General features: G+C 46.2%; 1 protein-coding gene across 1 annotated transcript in view; it reads left to right on the top strand.

Moving 5' to 3' along the window:
* Positions 1-25,020, top strand: part of LOC136633617 (sialic acid-binding Ig-like lectin 13) — a 103,273-nt gene that overhangs the window by 68,174 nt on the left and 10,079 nt on the right. Inside the window, exon 5 of the mRNA XM_066609376.1 lies at positions 18,065-18,100. Within this exon, the coding sequence (XP_066465473.1) occupies positions 18,065-18,100 (36 nt within the window). The remainder of the gene's footprint in view (positions 1-18,064; positions 18,101-25,020) is intronic.

Below are 25,020 nucleotides of genomic sequence, written 5' to 3'. Positions count from 1 at the left end.
CGTTAGCTCTACTATCCGGGGCACTGCATTGGGATAAAATACAGGAGCTATACAGCGCTAATGAGACGTGCACAGCTACGCTAGCATTGGAGTCCGCTGTAGGCACGCGATTGCTGAGGGTTTGTGCAGAGGCCTATGTCCTGGGTACAGTGAAAGTCCGCTTCCAGCCTAGGATTGCTGAATCTGTGGGCCGAGGCCTATGCCGTGGGCGCGGTGCAAGTCTGCCATGTTTGGCCGCTCAGATCAATTTTTTGTTCATGTCTTGGGTTTCCTAGGACCCACCTATGCTGTTGGTGCAAACTTAGTTCCCATTGCGGTGTTTGACCTGTCTGGCACAAAGGCACTGACTGACTTGGGTAGAGGGCAGAGCGCTGACGGCTTTCCCCTTGCAGTGTGGATTGAGCTATGTGACAACTTGACAGAATGAATACTGTGTGGCACATGGATTCCCCATTGCTATGCCCATGTTTGCAGCTCCTGACGGAGGTGGCACAGGATTGGAGTTCTTATTGCTTCTGTACAGCATTGTGGGCTATCGCCCTGCCCCTTTTAAAGAGGGTTGCTGCCTGGCCCTGCCAACCCTCTGCAGTGTGTGCCTCTGGTTCCTCCTCATGGCAGACGCACTTATAAATAGACATGAGGGTGGTGTGGCTATGAGGCCAGTGTGTGGCATGAGGGCAGCTGAAGGCTGCGCAGGGACACTTTGGTGTGCGCTGTGGACACTGGGTTGGGCAGCATGTAACCCAGGAGAAGTGGCAGCGGAGTGTCATGCAGGCAGTGCTTGTGCTTTATTGGAGGTAGTCTGATGCTTAGCTAAGGTATGCCTTGCTAATGAGGGTTTTTCAGAAGTACAAATTGTTGGGGGGGTGCACTGTTGCCGCTATTGTGGCTTAATAGTGGGACCTGGGAACTTGAGATGCAGCCCAACATGTAGCCCCTCGCCTGCCCTATCCGTTTCTGTGTCGTTCCCATCACTTTCTTGAATTTCCCAGATTTTCACAAATGAAAACCTTAGCGAGCATCGGCGATATACAAAAATGCTCGAGTCGCCCATTGACTTCAATAGGGTTCGTTACGCGAAACGAACCCTCGAGCATCGCGGAAAGTTCAACTCGAGTAACGAGCACCCGAGCACTTTGGTGCTTGCTCATCTCTACTTACGAAGCTTCACGGAGCACCACTTTTTACACCCCATCCCTGCTGCTGATGTCAAGAAATACCTCAAAAAAGCATGGGAGGAAGAGGGATCTTTATTGCCTCATGTGCCAATAATTGTCCCATCCAAACCAGCCAAATTTAGAGAATGCCATACAAGGGGGAGGGTGGTATTATTTTTAGGGAGTCAATTTTTTTCTGCACAAATGAATAATCGGGCCTAGAACATATCCAACTGATGTTCCCTCCATTACAGGCCTAGCCATGTGTCCTATAAGTAGATTAAGGCTACAATGAGTATGTTTCTGAACAAAGTAAAAACGGGGGTATCCATTTTGGAGTGAAAGGGTTCATTCATATGTATGCTGTACAGAAAAAAACTGTTTTTAAAATGACACGATTGCTAAATTGGGGTCCTTTGTGGGGGTTCTTAATCATTTTGGATGCTCAAGGGCTCTACAAGCAGGCAATGGGGCTCAAAACACCTTCAAGCAAATTTCTTTTCTGAAAGCCACGGACTGCTCCTTTCAGTATGGGCTCGGTTGTGCATACAGACATAAGATTAGGGCCACAATGGGTATGTTTCTGAAAACAGGACAAACAGGGGGATCCATTTTCAGGTGAAAGTTTCCATTCATACGTGTGCTATACAAAAAAACCCTGTTTTTAAAATGACACAATTGCCAAAAAAATGAAAATCATAGTTTTTTCCTTCTGCTTTGTTCAGATTCATTTAAAAATGGTGGAGTCAAAATACGCAGTGCACGCCTTGTACTGGATGGCATTTTCTCCAGCAGGTTTCAGGGTATTCTGTAGCTTCCTAATTGTGTAATATGGTATGCGCACACCACCCAAGTCAGATGCAAGATATAAGTCTCAAGTCTAAACTGGATCTGGGCGTACAATGCTCAGAGCCTCAGGTTTATTGAAACACATAATACCTGCCCTTTATGGGCGTATAAGACATTCATCAGTAACATATAGAATTCTCCCCGCCCCTCCCCACACCTCTCTCAAGTCCAGTGTATGAGCTAGTCTTTGTATTTTCAACATGTGGCCAGGCAAAAGTAGTTTCTTTGTCTCAGAAGTTGAGGGTGGGGGAGGGCTGGGAAGAAGCCCAATGTGGATACAGTAACAAATATAGCAATGTGACTTTAACTCTTAGAGGCTGCACCAGTGCTTTACATTAGGTTAACATTATAGCACACATCTTTCACCATGCCATTGTCCAGCAATTACCATAATGAAATTATGCAGCCATTAGCCTCTACAGAGTTAAATCACTACAGCTGCGTAATACATCTAGCTTATACAAATCAATAGACATTTTATGCTAACTAATCATCATGTCTACTACAATCCCCCCTTGAAATGTCTATCCTCTAACTCTCCCTGGTAATTTTCACAGTCCTCTGCATGTGACCCTATAACTGGAGCACGTTGAAGGTTGGATTTAGGGTCTTCAAGGGGGTGTAGGACTTGTCCACTCCTTCTGGGGATACATCCAGCAAACTCATTGTGGGAGCGTCTTTTTCAGTGGCAGTTTCACAGGTCTATCTGACACAGGGGATAACACAGCAGACTAGAATGGAAAAGATAATCAGTACACATACAACAGCGACGCCTATCTGAGCCAGGATCCTTTGCCATCCGCTCATCCATGGAAAGTACTGGTCCCAAGGATTAGCTTTTTTTAGTTAGTGCGGTCAGCTTCTTAATGGCAACTGTGTCTTTACCTGTGGGTCCCGTGTTGTCTGGGATGTAGGTACAACAAGTCTCCCCTATCATCTTACAGACACCCCCCTTTTCAGCTAAAATCATATCCAAGGCCATTCTATTTTGAAAAGTCATAGTCGAGGTAGGTCCTAATTGGTCGACTAGTCCCTATAAGGCATCTCTAGTATAAATTATAAACCGTCGCTAATTATAATAAACACAATTAATCCAGTCAACATTTTATTTACCATAATGATTGGAAAAATGGACTCGAATCCAGCTTTAACTTGGTCTCTAGTTTTAAAACTCTTCAGGTACCCCCCTTGGTTGTCCTATGACGTCAATGTACATGTTTAGATCAAAACTACCAGCACCAGCCTCTCTCTTCGCTCTAGGGTAGTGTTACAATACTAGTAGTGTGCACAGGTATGCATGGTGCGGGACTCCCTGACCTTCACCCACAACAATGTCCCTTCCTGGAGATAGCCCTAAAGGTGGACAGGTCCAGGCCGCCAACACTGAGCCCTACGCTGCCTAGTGACAAGACTAGAAGGAACCGCCGTACCTATGCAGAAAACAAGGATGGACCAACATGACAGGAAAACCACAGAACACAGACAGAGTTGGATTGAGATAAGGTAACTATTGGGGGTAACCTCATTATCCTTAATGCTGTCTGACAGGATGTGGAGGAGCATAAGGGCTTTGCTAAGGCACACTCCCCTATCCAATTACCTTCCAGGCGGGTCCTCCACCTCATGTTCCCGCAAAGCCAGTAAACATCTCCTAAGGACTTGACCTGGTTCTGCGTCCATTCCCCTCCTAATGTACTGTAGGAAGAGCAATGCCCGTTGGTGAGTTCCCCAAAAATCTCCCTCCACCCTGCCTGTTTGCATAGCAGGTGTAGTTCCCAGGGTAGTCAGTAATACTCTCTCCGGGGCAAGACACTTAAGTAGTTATAGAGTATTCCTTTTTCCACTTCTCACAAGCAGTGTAATTAGTGGAAATGTTTGTGAAGAGACTAAGGAAACACTCTTTAGCATCTACAGGGAGATTTATGGGGACCGTCCCCGAGTGTGGTCGGGCACTAACGCACACGTAACAGTCAGACTTGTTGCTCTTGTACCTCATCCACTCCAGCTAGAGATTCTGGTCAGAGTAGCCAGTCTCTACTGTCAAGGAGTCCTCAAAGGTAGGGTCGGCTATGATCATCATGTTTTGCAAGGTTTTTTATTCTAGGGTATAGGGGGTTAATTACGGGCACAGGCTAGGTGAAGGCTTCCACTCGGGAGAATCTACCATATCCCCTATAGTGGCAGTCTTCTCCCCAGACATTATCAGTGGCGCAAACATATTGTATTCCCCAGAGCTAAAATTCAGATTAGGAAACATGACAATGAACCATACTGGTACCTATACCTGCTCAGCCTTGACAAAATATGTGATAAATTCAACAAGTATCAATGTAACTCTACAATGTAAGTACAATTATTGCATATAATAGCTGCCATAACATTAGTGAGTAGCTCCTGGGTTGCAGGGTGTGAGAAGAAATTACTGATCAGTGCTCAATACAATGTACCATCATGCTTAAAGTGTAAGGACTAGAGATGAGCGAGCGTACTCGGAAAAGCACTACTCGCTCGAGTAATGTGCTTTATCTGAGTATCGCTGTGCTCGGGTCTGAAGATTCGGGTGCCGCTGCGGCTGACAGGTGAGTCGCAGCGGGGAGCAGGGGAGAGCGGGCGGGAGAGAGGGAGAGAAAGATCTTACCTCCGTTCCTCCCCGCTCCGTGCCGGCACCCGAATCTTCAGACCCGAGCACAGCGATACTCGGATAAAGCAAATTACTCGAACGAGTAGTGCTTTTCCGAGTACGCTCGCTCATCTCTAGTAAGGACATGTCAAAAGTTTTTGATCACTAGAACTAGCCAGCTGAAGTGCTCATCCAAGCTCCATAACTGGTACATGTAGATTAACCCATAGACTTTCAGTCACAGTGCTCAGAAAAGCAATTTACCTGGCTTATTATAGCGATCAATGCAGGTCTCTACACCCAGACCTTCAACAGGGAAAACTTTATAGTAAAGTTAGAGGTTTGCAGCAGGGAAAGTCGTCCACTGAGGATTTAGGGCTGAGTTTTGTCGCTGGGCAACCAAGACTTAATGGAATGACCATCACTATGGAGCAAATATTGTTTTTTATTAGGTGATAAGATTAGTGATCTGATGGTGGTTGAGGTTGCACAACCCAGTGGTAGATTCGGAAAAAGGGGACGTTGTTAAGCGGCATACTTCTTGTAGGCATAACTGCATGTAAGTAAATATTTCCAAGCCGTAGAAATACCAAAGTTTGTCAGGGAGTTTGCTGATGTCTTTTTTAAAGAAGAAGCAGGTAAATTACCACCTCATAGAGAAGGGAATTGTACTATTAATCTTATTCCAGATTGTAAATTACCCAAGAGTCACATGTATAATTTATCTGGTGCGGAAAGACAGTCCCTCAAAGATTTTATTGCCGAGAGCCGGAAGAAGGAGCACATAAGACCATCTAATTCCCCAGTGGCCGCTGGGGGTCTTTGACTGTGTCTGGATTTTAGAGAACCATATAAGGGCTCAGTCACACGGGAGTTTTTCCACACGTCAAAAAATTCACACTAGATAGAACCAATTCTTTTCAGTAGCAGCGGTCACATGTGCGAATTTTACATGCAGAAAAACGCCTGTGGCAAAAATTATAGGACACTAGTTCGCAGAACGCATGTAACTGCGTTCCGCGGCAAACCAGTGTACTGTGTATGTGAAACCCCTGGATGCTGTCGCATCCAGGGGTTTCACCTTGCACTCTACGGGGCTGGCGGCAGCAGCGCCGACCCCATTGCGAACATATAGTGAAGATAGTGATTCTTTGCCACAGCTGCAATACAGCCGGCTCCATTAAAAGCAATGGGCTGCTGGCAAGCGCTGCAGTGATTTTCGGGGAAGGGCTTAAAATATAAGCCTTTCCCTGAAAACCATCCTAAAAATGTGTAAAAAGAAAAAAAAATCTATACTCACCTCTCTGCAGTTGCCCGGGCTCAGCCACGTCCAGTCGGCTCTTCTCCTGCACTGCTCTAAGGAGTATTCAGCAGGCAGGGATTTAAAATCCCCACCTGCTGAATGGGCTGTCTCTGATTGGCTGAGCACTGTAACCAGAGGCAGCTCTCAGCTATTGAATGACAGCTGAGAGCTGCCTCTGATTGGTCCCTGCGCTCAGCCAATCAGAGGCAGCACTCACCCATTCATTAATTCACGCAAATTTTTAAATGCATAACTGATGCGTTCAAAAGTTTGTGCATCAAAACGCCCGTGTGACTGAGGTCTAAGATCACTAAGTGAAATCCCTATCGGTTACCACTCATCCCTGATCTATTTAACCAGTTGATTGGTGCCAGGAGGTTCTATAAGTTGAACTTGCACAGGGCATACAACATAAGATGGATCAGAGAGGGGGATGAATGCAAAATGGCTTTCAACACTCCAAAGGGGCATTTTGAGAATCTAGTGATGCTTTCAGTTTGGCTAATGCTCGTGCAGTGTTTCGGGCCTTCATAAACTAAGTGTTTCCGAAGTTTATTGGATGTTTTGTACTAGTTTACTTACACAATATTCTTAATTCAAAATTATGACATAGTGATAGGTTAATAGCTGTTGGCTATTAAATGAGCCTTTGAGGAGTGACAACATCTCCTTGAAGGGACTCAACATAAGGTGATGATTTTTGGGATAACAAAAATTTAATATATTTAGAATTGGTTAAGACACTTAAACCTAGACAGGCGAGATGGTCGTTGTTCTTTTCTCATTTCGACTTTGTGGTCACATACCATCCTAGTAGTCAAAATGTCAAAGCAGGTGCTTTCTCTAGAAGTTTTGTCCTGGTGGTCTCTGATGAACCCCCTGCGCCTATTCTGTCTGAAGTAGTGGTGGTGTCAGAAGTGACTCTGGATCTAGAGGAGCAGATTTGTAAGGCCTAAGACTTGGCTCCTTTGGACCTGCCAGAGGGGAGGCTTTTTGTCCTGCTATATTTGAGGCTTCAAGTACTCTCTGAAATGCATAGTTCTGTTCTGGAGGGCCTCCAGAAATTAATAATACTCTAAGGTTGGTAACCAGAATCTTTTGGTAACCAGAATTTATATTTTTAGTTAGGTTTCCTCTTGTGAAGTTTGTGCTAGAACTAAATAGCCTCGGAGCCTTGGACCCATCTGTCCATGGGTTTATTCACTGACTTGTCTTCTTTTGAGGGAAACACTGTTATCTGGGTGGTTGATCGATTCAGCAAGATGTGTCATTTTATCAGTTTGCGTAGTCTTTCTAATGTGAAAACATTAGCTTAACTGTTAATAGCTCATGTTGTTTGGTTACATGGTGTTTTATATAATTTTGTCTCTGACCAGGTTGTGCAGTTTGTATCTAGGTTTTGGCTCTTTGTATGTCACTGGTTAGGAGTACAACAGTCATTTTTTTCTGCTTATCCTCGAGAAACAAATGGTCAGATGGAGAGGTGTAACCAGAGTCATGAACGGTAACTGCGGTGTTTTGTTTTTGGGGATCAGTAGGGCTGATGTGGGTACTTACCTCCTAGCAGAATTTGCTCTGAGCAATAGATCACTAAGGGCACATCTCCTATATTTGCAATTATGGTCTTGATCCGTGTTTTGGTTCATTTTCTAAATCTATATCTGAGGTACCAGAATAAAATGAATTTTCGTACAGCCTAGAGGCGGTTTGAGAGGAAGTCCATTGAAATCTTAAAAGATTTGTAAGGACTTACAAGAGGATGGTGGATAATAGTCGATCAGAGGACGTTAGTTTTCAAGTTGGAGATTTGGTCTGGTTGTTTACTAAAAACATCAAGCTTCTGCATAAGTCTTCAAAAATTAGGTTTATGTTTTATTGGTCATTTTAATGTCAAGGAGAGCATTAACCCTATATCATTCAGGTTGGAGATTTCCATTAGCTGAAAATAACCTATGTGTTCCACAAATCCTTAGTTAAGATATTTGTTCATCCAATGCATGGGTCGTCTCCTTCTTCTCCAGTAATGGTGGATTGGATTCTTCAATTCAAGTCCAACCGCAGCATTGACTCTCATTTAATCAGGCGCTCATAACTGTACCTGGTACATTGGCGAGGGCACGGTACTGAGGTGAGGACATGGCTACTAGCCACTGATGTCAACATGGAGCAGTTAGTTAAAAGCTTTCATATACATAATCCTAGTAGAACAGGTCTAAAGGGTCCTGATGATCCTCCTTTGAGGGAAGGTACTGTCATGGCTTGTCTGTCATAATGGTGTTGTGGTACATTAACCACAATGCGGAAGCAGACTGGATCATCTGCTCCTATACAGGTTGCGGGTATTTCCCTTAGAGGCCCCCACCTCTGAGAGAGGTTTATTAGGTGTGGTTTCTTCTCTGGTCTACCTATTAGCAGGTAGGGAGGCTTTATATTCCTACCCCTTCCTTAGCTAATTGATGGGTTTTTTTTCATTTCACTTAGCTGTCATCCTTAGAGCCATGTCCAAGTCCTCCTACAGTTAGCAGTTCATCCATCAGTAAAGTTACAGTTTGTTTTTCACACACTGGGTTATTTATACTTTTGTTTAGTCTTCTCCCTTACCCCCTGTTAGGATCAGGTAGCGGGCCAAGGGACATTTAGCAGGTTCGCACTTTTCAGAGCAGTCTATTGGCTTTCAGGTAGGAACCTTTCCCGGTTGTGAGCAGGGTCAGTTTTCCTATTTGTCCAGTGTTGACACAAACTTGCGTCTGTTCTGAGCATGTTGTGCATTGCACCCCGGAATGGACGTAACAAAGAAGGGAGAAGAATAAATGCTGGGTTTTTTGTTGTGTTGCAGGGATTTCCCTTCTATGTGCACAGCTTCTAACATTAGTACCTGCCACTTGAACTTTTAATCGTTGAAACACTTTGTCAGCGCTCGTGCAGAGCGTTTAGATTGGGCTTAGACATCGCTGGGTTTCTTGCTGGCCTCTCGCTCAGCACTTCACCTTCTAAGTGAAGCGCTGAGTGGGGAGTGTTTACACATAACGAGAAGCCAATGATCCATCAATAGTTTTTTCGCTGACTGGACCACAAACGAAAAGTGAGTGATTTTTTTCCCCCCTATTTACACTGTAAGTTTATCGCTCAAATTTGTTTGTTTGGATGAATTGTGAGTGATTGTTATGTGTAAATGGGCCATAAGTCTCTTGTAGATATTGTAACAATTTTGGCTGATATAAAGATACTATGCTACTGTTATATGGCCACTGTGGCTTTCACTTTTATAAGTGTACCTTGATAGCCCCTGTGGGTAGTTATTGGGACACTGCGAAATTGCAAACTTTTGTTAGGGCACTGAAATTGTTACTGTTGTGGAGCATTATGACAATCACTGTAGCTGTAAGGCTTGTGTCACACGAGCGTATGTGTATTTGCATGGGCATTTGCGCTGCATTTTTGTAAAATCGGTGTGGATTTTGACTCAAAATCTTAGAACATACCATGCTCCCTCTCACTTGAAGTCTTCATGCTCTTGGCAGCTTCTTCACCGAGCACACCACAACCTCTAGTGAGTGCGGCATCCCTGTTCAGGTGTTACAGAAGTCCGCAATGGTGCTGCGCTCCTTAAAAGTTGCCAGGAGCCTGAAATATTGAAGGTAAAATCATACGTTGTGGAATGCCCCACCCTTAACTCTTCCCCTGGCTACACTCTTTTTTGGTCCTAGTGCCCATTGTAATTTTTTTTTCAGGGGTTCCCTAAGGGTGAAAAGGTTGAGAAACACTTAAGTAGATTATAATGGGTCGCCATATAATGCACAGACATGATGGGTTTTCCAAAGAGAGAGATGCTCAAAGCCCAAGATATTCTTCTAAAGTATATTAACAGTTATGACTGTAGAGATGCTCCATGTGGAGAGTGTTCATTCAGTCTTGCAATATCCTCCTAATTGTTTCACAGACTGCTCCACTTTTACCAATGCACTCATGGTGGACATGCTTAAAAGTCCATAGTCTCTAGATTAGAGTCCATAACTTAATCTACCTATCTGGTTAAATTATATCCAAAATCCTGAGGAAATAGCTTATCAACTTAAACTATTAAAGGTATTTCCTGTTCCATGTAGGAAATAACTTGATTTTATTGCAATTTAGCAAACTTTAGTATGAGCTTGGAAGCGCTAAATGCTAGATTATAAAGTATTGTCTGGTTTGGAAAATCTATTTCAAACTATTATATTAAGAAATTCTAAGTTATGGGGACAGAGGGGGTTGGGAATTCTGTCTCACTATGGTGGGTTTATTAGTGGATAATTATGATGTTTTCTTTTTTAGTTTGGACACCAGTGCCCTTGGGCACGATTTGTAGTAGTGAGTAGTGAGGTGCTGAATAACACATGGAGCCAGATATTTTGCTTAAAGGGGTTGTCCCGCGAAACAAAGTTGGGGTATACACTTCTGTATGGCCATATTAATGCACTTTGCAATGTACATTGTGCATTAATTATGAGCCATAGAGAAGTTATTCACTTACCTGTTCCGTTGCTGGCGTCCTCGTCTCCGTGGTGCCGTCTAATTTTCAGCGTCTAATCACCCGATTAGACGCGCTTGCGCAGTCCGGTCTTCTCCGTGTTGAATGGGGCTGCTCGTGCTGGAGAGCTGCTCCTCGTAGCTCCGCCCCGTCACGTGTGCCGATTCCAGCCAATCAGGAGGCTGGAATCGGCAATGGACCGCACAGAAGACCTGCGGTCCACCGAGGGTGAAGATCCCGGCGGCCATCTTCGCAAGGTAGGTAAGAAGTCACCGGAGCGCGGGGATTCGGGTAAGTACTATCCGTTTTTTTTTTTTCAACACATTCATCGGGTTTGTCTCGCGCCGAACGGGGGGGCTATTGAAAAAAAAAAACCCGTTTCGGCGCGGAACAACCCCTTTAACTTGTAGTAAACACTGTGTTATTCAATCAGACAGGGAGATGAGGTAATTCTCTTCAACACACACAGCGAGTAACGAATGATATACAATTTGCAACAATGAAGATATTTGAGTCTACCATGTTTATATACTTGGAGCTTACTCTGAATTTCGTTTGTCCATCCCTCTTCATATTTACATATCTTTATTAGAGATGAGCGAGCAACAAAATGCTCGGGTGCTCGTTGCTCGAGCCAAACTTTCCGCGATGCTCGAGGGTTTGTTTTGAGTAACGAACCCCATTGAAGTCAATGGGCGACTCGAGCATTTTTGTATATTGCTGTTGCTCGCTAAGGTTTTCATTTGTGCAAATCTTCAAAACCTACGAAAGTGATGGAAACGGCACAGATACGGATAGGGCAGGCGAGAGGCAACATGCTGGGCTGCATCTCAGGTTCCCAGGTCCCACTATTAAGCCACAATAGCGGCAAGAGTGAGCCCCCCCCCCCCAACAATTTTTACTTCGGACAAACCCTCATTAGCAAGACACATCTTAGCTAAGCAACACACTTCCTCCAACCAAGCACTGCCTGGGGGACACACTGCTGCGTCTTCTCCTGGGTTACATGCTGCCCAACCCCCCACCCCTTACCCCCGCACGACCCTGCGCCCACAGCGCACACAAAAGTGTCCCTGCGCAGCCTTCAGCTGCCCTCATGCCACACGCTGGCCTCATAGCCACACCACCCTCATGTCTATTTATAAGTGTGTCTGCGATGAGGAGGAACCGGAGGCACACACTGCAGAGGGTTGGCAGGGCCAGGTAGCGACCCTCTTTAAAAGGGGCGAGGCAATAGCCAACAATGCTGTAGAGAATCAAAGAGAAATTGATGATCGATCTTCATTCCAATCCTGTGCCACCTCCGTCAGGAGCTGCAAACGTGGGCATGAGTTACATAGCAATGGGGAATCCATGTGCCCACACAGTATTCATTCTGTCAAGGTGTCGCATAGCTCAATCAACACTGCAAGGGGAAAGCTATCTGCACTCTGCCCCCTACCCAAGTCAGTGTCTTTGTGCCAGACAGGTCAAACACCACGAGGCGAACTAAGTGTGCACCAACAGCATAGGTGGGTCCTAGGCAACCCAAGACATGAACAATAAATAAATCAGAGCGGCTAAACATGGTAGACTTGCACCGCGCGACGACGACACAGGCCTTGACCCACAGCTTCAGCAACCGTAGGCAGAAAGCGGACTTTTACTGCACCCAGGACATAGGCCTCTGCACAAACCCTCAGCAATCACGGGCCTACTGCAGACTCCAATGCTAGCGTAGCTGTGAACATCTCATTAGCGCTGTAATGCTCCTCTAGTTTGTCCCAATGCAGTGCCCTGGATAGCTGAGCTAACGTGAGATAAAGTACAGGTTAACTTCGGCCCACACTCCATGCCCTAGTCAGTCTGGCCTTTTTTCATAGTCACAGGCAGGTACAATTCCGCTCTGGGAAGTCTGTGTGGACCCACAGCATGGGTAGGTCCCAGGAAGCCACAAACGGTACATAAATAAATCCCATTGCAGTGCCCAGAATAGTTGAGCTAACGTCAGATAAAATACAGGTGGGCTTCGGCCCACACTGCATGCCCGAGTCAGACTGTTTTTTTTTTAATTAATAGTCACAGGCAGGTACAACTCCGCTCAGGGAAGTCTGTGTGGACTTACAGCATGGGTGGGTCCCAGGAAGCCACCGATGGTACATTAATAAATCCCATTGCAGTCCCCCGGATAGCTGAGGTTACGTCAGATAAAGTACAGGTGGGCTTTGGCCCACACTGCATGCCCCAGTCAGACTGGGGTTTTTTTATAAATAGACACAGGCAGGTACAACTCCCCTATGGGAATTCCGTGTGCACCCACAGCATGGGTGGCTCCCTGGAACCCACCGGCGGTACATAAATACATCCCATTGCAGTGCCCTGCACAGCTGAGCTAACGTCAGATAAAATACAGGTGGGCTTTGGCCCACACTGCATTCCCCAGTCAGACTGGGTTTTTTTAGAAATAGTCACAGGCAGGTACAACTCCGCCATGGGAATTCCGTGTGCACCCACAGCATGGGTGGGTCCCAGGAAGCCTCCGACCATTCATAAATAAATCCCATTGCAGTGCCCCGGACAGCAGAGCTAACGTGAGATAGAATACAGGTGGGTTTTGGCCCACACTGCATGCCCCAGTCAGACTGGGTTTTTTTAGAAATAGACACAGGCAGGGACAACTCCCCTATGGGAATTCCGTGTGCACCCACAGCATGGGTGGCTCCCTGGAATCCACCGACGGTACATAAATACATCCCATTGCAGTGCCCTGCACAGCTGAGCTAACGTCAAATAAAATACAGGTGGGCTTCGGCCCACACTGCATGCCCCAGTCAGACTGGGGTTTTTTATAGATAGACACAGGCAGGTACAACTTCCCCTATGGGAATTCCGTGTGCACCCACAGTATTAGTGGCTCTCTGGAACCCATCGGCGGTACATAAATAAATCCCATTGCAGTGCCCTGCACAGCTGAGCTAACGTCAGATAAAATACAGGTGGGCTTCGGCCCACACTGCATGTCTAAGTCATAATGTTTTTTTAAAATTATTAGTCACAGGCAGGTACAACTCCGCTATGGGAAGTCTGTGTGCACCCACAGCATGGGTGGGTCCCAGGAAGCCACCGAAGGTACATTAATAAATCCCATTGCAGTGCCCCGATAGCAGAGCTAACGTCAGATAAAATACAGGTGGGCTTTGGCCCACACTGCATGCCCAAGTCAGACTCGTTTTTTTTCAATAATAGTCACAGGCAGGTACAACTCCCCCATGGGTGGCTCCCTGGAACCCACCGACGGTACATAAATGAATCCCATTGCAGTGCCCTGCACAGCTGAGCTAACGTCAGATGACTTACAGGTGAGCTTCGGCCCACACTGCATGCCCCAGTCAGACTGGGTTTTTTAAATTAATAGTCACAGGCAGGTAGAACTCCGCTCAGGGAAGTCTGTGTGGACCCACAGCATGGGTGGGTCCAAGGAAGCCACCGATGGTACATTAATAAATCCCATTGCAGTGCCCCCGATAGCAGAGCTAACGTCAGATAAAATACAGGTGGGCTTCGGCCCACACTGCATGCCCCCAGTCAGATTCGTTTTTTTTCATTAATAGTCACAGGCAGGTACGACTCCCCTATGGGAAGTCTGTGTGGAGTGGACCCCCAGCACGGGTGGCTCCCTGGAACCCACCGACGGTACATAAATAAATCCCATTGCAGTGCCCCCGATAGCAGAGCTAACGTCAGATAAAATACAGGTGGGCTTCGGCCCACACTGCATGCCCTAGTCAGACTGGGATTTTTTAATTAATAGTCACAGGCAGGTACAACTCCACTCAGGGAAGTCTGTGTGAACCCACAGCATGGGGTTGCAGCAGTGGACGGCTTAGAAGACAGGTTGCTGGAGACATTGCTGGATGCACTTTCTGCCATCCACGACAGGACCTGCTCACACTGCTCATTTTATAATAAAGGTCTACGACGTGGACCCAAAAATTGGGATATGAAGCTGGGGACCCCAGAAACTTTCCTCTCTCCTAATCCCGCAGCAGCCGGCTGCGATTCACCTGGAACAGGAACTTGGCCTATGCCCACACCCTGACTTGGAAATCCGCGTCCTTGCCCGTGTCCACGTCCTCTAGCCCTACCCCTACCCATCCGCATGGTGGATTACGAATAGAACAGACACACAGCGGTGTAAAATTTTTTGGATTATTATTGGCGTGCAGTTGGAGTGATACAGCACTTATGTAACACAAACTGGAGCCAGGAAAAAAAATAATTCGGAAGCCTGCAAGCACGCCTAGCTGTGCAATATGCAATACTAATGCACCTGACCTCACAGCAGCCACGCAGTGAAATGCAGAGAGTCACAGCTAGCCGAAAGAAGTATTTTTAATATTTTTTTATTTTTGGGCAATGCAAAGCAGGCTATATTGCGTCTATCTGAGTTTCGCTCTATTGGGGTCTGTCGCCGTGCGTGCAGTTGACGCCAGACACACAGTGGTGTAAAACATTTTTGAATTATTAGCGTGCAGTTGGAGTGAGACAGCGCTTATGTAACGCAAACTGCAGCCAGGAAAAAAATAATTCGGAAGCCTGCAGGCATGCCTAGCTGTGCAATATGCAATACTAATACACCTGACCCCACAGCAGCCACGCAGTGAAATGCAGAGAGTCACAGCTAGCCGTAAGAAGTATTTTTTTTTATTTTTGGGCAATGCAATGCAGGCTATATAGCATCTATCTGAGTTTCCCTCTATCGGGAGCTGTCGCCATGCGAGCAGTTGACGCCAGACACACAGCAGTGTAAAAAATTTTTGAATTATTGGCGTGCAGTTGGAGTGAGACAGAGTTTATGTAACGCAAACTGCAGCCAGGAAAAAAATAATACAGAAGCCTGCAAGCAGGCCTAGCTGTGCAATAGTGAGGTACTACAACTGCCAGCAGCCACGGAGATAAATGCACACAGTCACAGATAGCCCTAAACAGGTGCTGTTTTGGGGTACTTGTTGACAGGATTCTACAGTAGCACTGTCCACGCCTCACCAATACTGCCCCTATACTCTGTATAATTGGCTGCAGACTGAGAAGGCAATAGTCTGCAGAGCCCAAGATGGAAAAAAACATTTGGTGCAAAACTGCTCCCAGCAGCCACAACAGTAATTCACACGGTAAGATGTGGCCCTAAGAAGGACTGTTGGGGTTCTTCAAGACAGGATTCCACACTATCACTGTCCCTGCCTCACTAATACTTCCCCTATACTCTGTATAATTGGCTGCAGATTGAGAACGCAATAGTCTGCAGAGCCCAAGATGAAAAAAAAAAAATTGGTGCTAAACTGCTCCTAGCAGCCACAACAGTAATTCACACGGTAAGATGTGTCCCTAAGAAGCACCGTTGGGGTTCTTGTACACTACCCACTGTCCCTGCCTGACCAATACTGCCCCTATACTACGTAGTACAGACTGCAGCCTGAGAACGCTATAGCCTGCACGTCCGATATAAAAAAAAAAGGGCAAAACTGCTCCCAGCACCCACAACAGTAGTGCACTAGGTGAGCTGTGGCCCTAAGAAGGACCGTTGGAGATCTTGTAGACACTAACACTCTCCCTATAGCAGCAGCAGCACTGTCCCTAATCTCTGCCAGCGTGTGTCTGAGACGAGCAGCGGGCATGAAAGATTTAAATACTCGGCAATCACCTGATCTTGCCAGCCACTCACTGCAGGGGGGTGGGATAGGGCTGGAACCTCACTGGAGGAAGTTGTAATGCCTTCCCTGCATGTCTATTGGCCAGAAAATGGCGCTAGCATTTCAGGGAAGTAAATGTTATTGACTCGAGTAACGCGTGGTGCTCGTCTCGAATAACGAGTATCTCGAACACCCTAATACTCGAACGAGCATCAATCTCGGACGAGTATGCTCGCTCATCTCTAATCTTTATCTCTTTACCTCCCTCTCCTCATCTCAGCTCTCTCTCTTATCTTTCCTCTATCAACTGTCACAGCTGACTCTTCTCTGTTTAACACTGTTTCTCTGGTTCTTCTCCTGTTTCTCTCTTGTTTCTCTCCTTCTCTCCTGCTTCTCTCTTTCCTTCTCTCTTTCTCCTCGACTTCTCACTGGCTTCTCCCTGGCTTCTCTGCTCTGCGCTGGTTGTGTCCCACTATTTATCGCTTCTGTCACTTGACCAGTCTGTCTGCAGCCAATGACAACTTTTTTGGTTGCTAGGCTACCTGAATAATCTGAGGAAAATGACTCAGATTAAACGCCTAAGGACGGTTATTATATTACCAGTCCCCACAGCTAGACAGCATTTGTAGTGTCCTTTTTCAGGCTACTACATCCCTGTTAGTCCTCATACTTCTATACATTACATAGACTACCTACTAATGTTAATAAGACGTTTTTTGTAATATTATTTTATAACATTTTGTAGTATTTCATTTTTCCTGTGAACTTTTGATGTTGGATTTACCAACAAATTACAGTTAATTATTAAAGGGAATTTGCCACGTCCCCAAAGCACCCTAAACTAAATTATGGTGCTGTTAGGGGACGTGACAGAGAGACAGGTGATGTATTTTTACTCAATGGCTCATGCTATACAGTGGTGTCCCCTTCTGAAATCTGACTCTTTTCAGAGTCTCATGCCTGCTCTCTTCCATAGACTTGTATAAAAGAGCATGCGCATGGGACTCTGACGTTGGTGCGCAACACGAAAATCTGACTCTTTTCAGAGGCGGACACTGCTGAATCACTTGAGCGGGTGAGTATAAAAATACATCACCTGGCTCCCTTTCATGTTCCCTAATACCGCCATAACGTAGTTTATGATGCTATGGGGACGTTACAGGTTCCCTTTAAGGTTTTCAGCAGTTGAGGACTCTGATCAGAGATAGGAAACAAAATCCCATTTTTCAGATCCTGGTGGCACCAGAAATAATGGGCAAACAGAAGTGAAGTCATAGTGAAGAATCTTGAAACAAATTGTTTCATTACTATTATAGAGTGGTTCTAAAGTCAGGATCACCTGGAATGTCTTCCAAACAAAAAGAGATTCAAGTAAAAAACTTTGTAAAACAATTATGATGAGTGGGAGGAAACGTTTTGGCACTATGGTGGTGCCTGTCGGCCATCTTGATGTCTCCACGACACCCCTTCTAAACCTCTTGGAGAACAGTGACTTAAAGGGTTATTCCCACCTCAGCTTTTCATAGCCAAGATGGGAATTCACTGCTATGGCTACCTGCCAACTGACCAGAGCGTACTGAAAGAGCCAGGCTTCTAATTGAAGTAAATGGGAGTTATGCTGTTTCCGTAATTCCATAGCTCCCATTCACTTCAATGAGAGCTACAGAAAGAGACCAGCCCTAAGTACTTGGCTTTTTCCGATAGATAGTCAGAACAGAGATTCTGGGTTTTCTCATCTCAGCCATGAAAATCTGTGATGGAAATATCCCTTTAAAGTCTCCTTAAATATGAAGGATCTCCACAAGGAGAATAAGATACCTAGGAAAGCTGTTCTTAGTTACTAAAAATTGAATTATAAAAATAAAGGATACTTTTTAAATCTCTACTTTGTTTTTACTGATTTTGGCTTTTTTTTCCTATTATTAAAACTTCTTTTAACTGTATTTTTTGTTCCAGATTTTCCATCCTTTACAGACAAGGAGGATACAAATGGTAATGTCTTACTAATATAATTCTAAATCCTTTCACTGCTTCCCTTCACATCCTCAGTGAAATTATACAATTCTGTCAACCTGAAGTCACCACTAGGTAGAACCAATGGTGAAGCTAAAGACTTATGGGCCCTGGTGCAAAAGTTCAACTTGGGCCCCCTGACCCCCTTCTCCCGCACGACTATTCTTTATGGCTGGCAGTTGTTTTCCATCCATCACTTTTCACTGCAAATAAAGGATACTTTTTGAATCTCTACTTTGTTTTTACTGATTTTGGCTTCTCCTATTCTTTTATTATAATTTCTTTTAACTGTATTTTTTGTTCCAGATTCTCCATCCTTTACAGACAAGGAGGATACATGTTGTAATGTCTTACTAATATAATCCTAAATTCTTTCACTGATTCCCTTCACATCCTCAGTGAAATTATACAATTCTATCAACCTGAAGCCACCAGTAGGTAGAACCAGTGGTGTAGCTAAAGTCTTATGGGCCCTGGTACAAAAGTTCAACTTGGGCCCCCTGACCCCTTCACCCGCACGACTATTCTTTATGGCTGGCAGTTGTTTTCCATCTATAACTTTTCATTGCATTGCTGGGTCTTTTAAGTGACCCATTGCTGGAGCTCTAGCAGCTATAAACATTACTGGAGTATTAAAAAATTAGGTGCACGATACCCAAAATGTGTTTTGCTGCCCACATCCAAAATTAAAGTTATATATATGACATATCTATAGCACAACTTTTATAAAATGATGGGTTTAGATATTGTAGCTCAGCTCTAGTATAACTCTAAATAATGCAGTCACCACATAATAGTCCTATACCAGTTCCACAGAGTGATAGTGATTACAGGTGAAGTAATCTCCAATTAGTGTCATGTGGATGTGCTATGAAAGTCTCAGGTGGGAATAACCCATTAACCCCTTTAGTAGCACGCCCAGAAATTTTCCAGGAGGAGCTTCACTGCCCATAGCGATATAGCCCGGAAGATTTCTTGGCTATGTTTCACTACGGGACCTGCAGAGCACAATGCCATAAGCTATGGCATTGTGCTGTGCCAGCACAGTCCCGCAGAGAACACTGCAGAAGTTTTAAAAAAAGCAGGAAGATTTAACTGATCTGCAGGCAACTTCCTGCTTCTTTTTTTAAACTCATACGCTGCTTTGTTTACCGGTTGCTACGGAGACCAATCGTCTCTATGGCAGGGAAAGCTAGTGCTCGGCTGATTGAGGATAGCCAGGCACCAAGCTCTTACAGCAGAGAAAGGAGAAAACCTTTGCTCTCTGCTGTTTAACCCTTTATATGCCTGTGGTCTATGCGACTGCAGCATGTAAAGGGCTGTCAGCATCGGACCCCCTGATGGGTCTATGCAGCACCCGGAGGCTTGACTATAACCTCCAGGTCTGCCAGCAATCTCTGGCTGTTTAACCCTTTACATGCCGTGGTCTGTGCGACCACAGCATGTGAAGGGCTGACAGAGGAAGGGGGCTCCTTATGTCACCATTGGACCCCTGCAATGTGCTCAAGGGTCCTGATGGGTCTCTGTGGCAGCTTAGGCTATGATGCCCGAGTCAGACTGGGTTTTTTTAATAGTCACAGGCAGGTACAACTCCACTCTGGGAAATCTGTGTGGACCCACAGCATGGGTGGCTCCCTGGAACCCACCGACGGTACATAAATAAATCCCATTGCAGTGCTCACAATAGCTGACCTAACGTGAGATCAAATACATGTTGGCTTCGGCCCACACTGCATGCCCGAGTCAGACTGGGGTTTTTTAATAGTCACAGGTAGGTACAACTTTGCAATGGGAAGTCTGTGTGAATCCACAGTGTGGGTGGCTCCCTGGAACCCACCGACGGTACATAAATTTATCCCATTGCAGTGCCCCGAATAGCTGAGCTAACGTGAGATAAAATCCAGGTTGGCTTCAGCCCACACTGCATGCCCGAGTCAGACTGTTTTTTTTTTAATAGTCACAGGTAGGTACAACTTCGCAATGGGAAGTCTGTGTGGATCCACAGCATGGGTGGCTCCCTGGAACCCACCGACGGTACATTAATAAATCCCACTGCAGTGCTCCCGATAGCTGACCTAACGTGAGATCAAATACAGGTTGGCTTTGGCACACGCTGCATGCCCGAGTCAGACTGGATTTTTTTTAATAGTCACAGGCAGGTACAGCTCCACAATGGGAAGTCTGTGTGGACCCACAGCATGGGTGGGTCCCAGGAAGCCACCGACGGTACATTAATAAATCCCATTGCAGTGCCCCCGATAGCTGAGCTAACGTGAAATCAAATACAGGTGGCTTCGGCCCACACTGCATGCCCGAGTCAGACTCGGTTTTTTTAATAGTCACAGGCAGGTACAACTCCGGTCTGGGAAGTCTGTGTGGACCCACAGCATGGGTGGGTCCCAGGAAGCCACCGACGGTACATTAATAAATCCCATTGCAGTGCCCCCGAAAGCTGAGCTAACGTGAGATCAAATACAGGTTGGCTTCGGCCCACAGTGCATGCCCAAGTCAGTCTGGCCTTTTTTCATAGTCACAGGCAGGTACAACTCCGCTATGGGAAGTCTCTGTGCTTCCACAGCTTGGGTGGCTCCCTGGAATTCACCGACGGTACATAAATAAATCCCATTGCAGTGCCCCAGATAGCTGAGCTAACGTGAGATAAAATCCAGGTTGGCTTCAGCCCACACTGCATGCCCGAGTCAGACTGTTTTTTTTTAATAGTCACAGGTAGGTACAACTTCGCAATGGGAAGTCTGTGTGGATCCACAGCATGGGTGGCTCCCTGGAACCCACCGACGGTACATTAATAAATCCCACTGCAGTGCTCCCGATAGCTGACCTAACGTGAGATCAAATACAGGTTGGCTTTGGCACACGCTGCATGCCCGAGTCAGACTGGATTTTTTTTAATAGTCACAGGCAGGTACAGCTCCACAATGGGAAGTCTGTGTGGACCCACAGCATGGGTGGGTCCCAGGAAGCCACCGACGGTACATTAATAAATCCCATTGCAGTGCCCCCGATAGCTGAGCTAACGTGAAATCAAATACAGGTGGCTTCGGCCCACACTGCATGCCCGAGTCAGACTCGGTTTTTTTAATAGTCACAGGCAGGTACAACTCCGGTCTGGGAAGTCTGTGTGGACCCACAGCATGGGTGGGTCCCAGGAAGCCACCGACGGTACATTAATAAATCCCATTGCAGTGCCCCCGAAAGCTGAGCTAACATGAGATCAAATACAGGTTGGCTTCGGCCCACACTGCATGCCCAAGTCAGTCTGGCCTTTTTTCATAGTCACAGGCAGGTACAACTCCGCTATGGGAAGTCTCTGTGCTTCCACAGCTTGGGTGGCTCCCTGGAATTCACTGACGGTACATAAATAAATCCCATTGCAGTGCCCCAGATAGCTGAGCTAACGTGAGATAAAATCCAGGTTGTCTTCGGCCCACACTGCATGCCCGAGTCAGACTGGTTTTTTTTTAATATTCACAGGTAGGTACAACTCTGCTCTGGGAAGTCTGTGTGGACCCACAGCATGGGTGGGTCCCTGGAACCCACCGACAGTACATAAATAAATCCCATTGCAGTGCCCCTGATAGCTGACTTAACGTGAGATCAAATACAGGTTGGCTTCGGCCCACACTGCATGCCCGAGTCAGTCTGGCCTTTTTTCATAGTCACAGGCAGGTACAACTCCGCTATGGGAAGTCTGTGTGCACCCACAGCATGGGTGGCTCCCTGGAACCCACCGACGGTACATAAATAAATCCCATTGCAGTGCCCCGGATAGCCGAGCTAACGTGAGATCAAATACACGTGGGCTTCGGCCCACACTGCATGCCCGAGTCAGACTGTTTTTTTTTTAATATTCACAGGTAGGTACAACTCTGCTCTGGGAAGTCTGTGTGGACCCACAGCATGGGTGGGTCCCAGGAAGCCACCGACGGTACATTAATAAATTCCATTGCAGTGCCCCCGATAGCTGAGCTAACGTGAGACAAAATCCAGGTTGGTTTCGGCCCTCACTGCATGCCCAAGTCAGACTGGATTTTTTTAATAGTCACAGGCAGGTACAACTCCGCAATCGGAAGTCTGTGTGGACCCACAGCATGGGTGGGTCCAAGGAAGCCACTGATGGTACATTAATAAATCCCATTGCAGTGCCCCCGATAGCTGAGCTAACGTGAGATCAAATACAGGTTGGCTTCGGCCCACACTGCAGCCTTAGTCAGTCTGGCCTTTTTTCATAGTCACAGGCAGGTACAACTCCACTATGGGAAGTCTGTGTGCACCCAAAGCAGGGGTGGCTCCCTGGAACCCAACGACGGTACATAAATAAATCCCATTGCAGTGCCCCCGATAGCTGAGCTAACGTCAGATCAAATACAGGTTGGCTTCGGCCCACACTGCATGCCCTAGTCAGTCTGGGTTTTTTGGGGGGGCCAGATACGTAGAACACTGCGATGGGAAAACTTAGTGCACCCATACTATGCACAGACCCCTGTAATATTCCTGTAGCAAAGGTATAAGCTGACCCCTCTAACAGTTATGTTGCAGAAGCATAGGTAGACCCCAGTAACATTTATGTAGTTACAGTATAGACAGAGCCCCAGTAACATTTCAGTAGCAGCAGTATAGGCAGAGCCCAATATTAGTAACATTTCAGTGGTAACAATATAGACAGACCCCAGTAACATTTCAGTTGCAGCAGTATAGGCAGAGCCCTGTAACATTTCAGTAGCAGCAGTATAGGCAGAGCCCAGTATTAGTAACATTTCAGTAGCAACAGTATAGACAGACCCCAGTAACATTTCCGTTGCAGCAGTATAGGCAGAGCCCAGTATTAGGTACATTTCAGTAGTAACAGTATAGACAGACCCCAGTAACATTTTAGTTGCTGAAGTATACGCAGACCCCAGAAACATTTATGTAGCAGCAGTATTGGCAGACCCCTGTAACATTTCTGCAGCTGAAGTTTAGGCAGACCCCTTTAACGTTAATGCAGTTACGCTCCTCTCCTTTGGCCCAAACAAGTTGTTCCGATAACTGTGGTAACACGAGAGAAAATACATGATGTGCATTGCTGATCCCCTGTCCCCAAGCGGGAGGAGGAGGTGGCATTACAAGGCCAAGACACCATGACCAGGACCCGCTATAGTCTGTGTGGGAAGCACGTTAGCGGGCCCAGGGTCAGGCTCGGTTCCGCGCCTCCACCTTGCATTTTGCCTCCATGGGCAAAATCAAACCTTCAGATACGAAAAAGAGCCAATGGACAAAGGTAAAGCCCCAGAACAAAAGTGGAAGCGACAACAGCTATGTGGAAAAGCTAGAATTTTCTGAGACAAGAGGGGCATTTGATAGTAATGAAAAGGATATTCTAGGTACTAAAAGTCTAAACTCCTCATCATCTCAATCAGAACTATGGAATGGCTTCATTCATATGTTTTCTGTTGACCATTTCAAAGTGTTGGCAATGCAAGTTTCTGGCTATACCACTCATCTTTGTCAGGAATTACCAAAGATGATCACAAGTAAAGGCCTCATCAATCAGTCCAAAATCTGCCTGGGAGTATGTGGATCTCAGCTGGCCTGCTTCCACCAAGGATATGTGCCTGCTGTTACTCTGTCCCCAGCCCTGCAGGGATGCTGTGTTCTATAGTCGGCTCTATTCCTACCTCAGCTGCACACTAAAATATGTAATTATTATCAGTACCAACAAGATGGAAGCCACTATTGCTCTACCGGTCGGCTGAATGCTTCAGCTAGGAATAATCCAATACGACCCCGGTTGTATTTAGTTGTTTTTCAGAACTGTAGCCAGGATTAAGAGGGACGGGGAAGGGGGTGGATTTCTATTGTGCCAGTTTAGGTGAAATTCTTGGACCGGCGCAAGACGGACCACACCGAAAGCATTTTCCAAGAATGTTTTCATTGTTGAAGGAGGAGGAGGGGGAAGGTTTAGAGGAGGTGGCATAGACCGCCGCAGATACCAGAACCGAGGAAGGACCCGCAATTCTGGGTGTGGGTAGGACGTGTGCGGTCTCAGGCTCTGACTCGGTCCCAGCCTCCACCAAATTCACCCAATGTGCCGTCAGGGAGATATAGTGGCCCTGCCCGCCTGTGCTTGTCCACGTGTCTGTTGTTAAGTGGACCTTGGCAGTAACCGCGTTGGTGAGGGCATGATTGATGTTACGGGAGACGTGCTGCTGTAGGGCTGGGACGGCACACCGGGAAAAATAGTGTCGACTGGGGACCGAGTAGCACGGGACTGCCGCCATCATGTTTTTGGAAAGCCTCTGTTTCCACAAGCCTGTACGGCAGCATCTCCAGGCTGATCAATTTGGTAATGTGCACATTTAATGCTTGAGCGTGCGGGTGCATGGCTGCGTATTTGCGCTTGCGCTCCAAAGCTTGCGCTAGCGACAGCTGGATGCTGCGCTGAGAGACATTGCTGGATGGGGCGGAGGACAGCGGAGTCTGCCTGCTCATCAGAATAGCCTTGATGGGTGATATTATTACTAAGGTTGTAACTCGCGGACCCTAGTAACATTTCCGTAGCAGCAGTATAGGCAGAGCCCAGTAACATTTTAGTAGTAACAGTATAGACAAACCCTAGTAACATTTCAGTTGCAGCAGTATAGGCAGAGACCAGTAATATTTCAGTTGCAGCAGTATAGGCAGAGCCCTGTAACATTTTAGTAGCAGCAGTATAGGCAGAGCCCAGTATTAGTAACTTTTCAGTTGTAACAGTATAGACAGACCACAGTAACATTTCAGGAGCAGAAGTATAGGCAGACCAAAGTAACATTTCTGCTGCAGAAGTATAGGCAGACCCCTGTAGCATTACTGTGGCAGAAGTATAGGTAGGCAGACCCGAGTTACATTTCTGTAGCAAGAGT

This window comes from Eleutherodactylus coqui, chromosome 6 (genome assembly GCF_035609145.1).
Source record: "Eleutherodactylus coqui strain aEleCoq1 chromosome 6, aEleCoq1.hap1, whole genome shotgun sequence".
Lineage (NCBI taxonomy): Eukaryota > Metazoa > Chordata > Amphibia > Anura > Eleutherodactylidae > Eleutherodactylus > Eleutherodactylus coqui.
Note: the sequence above shows the minus strand (reverse complement) of the source record. Positions and strands in the feature narration are given on the sequence as shown.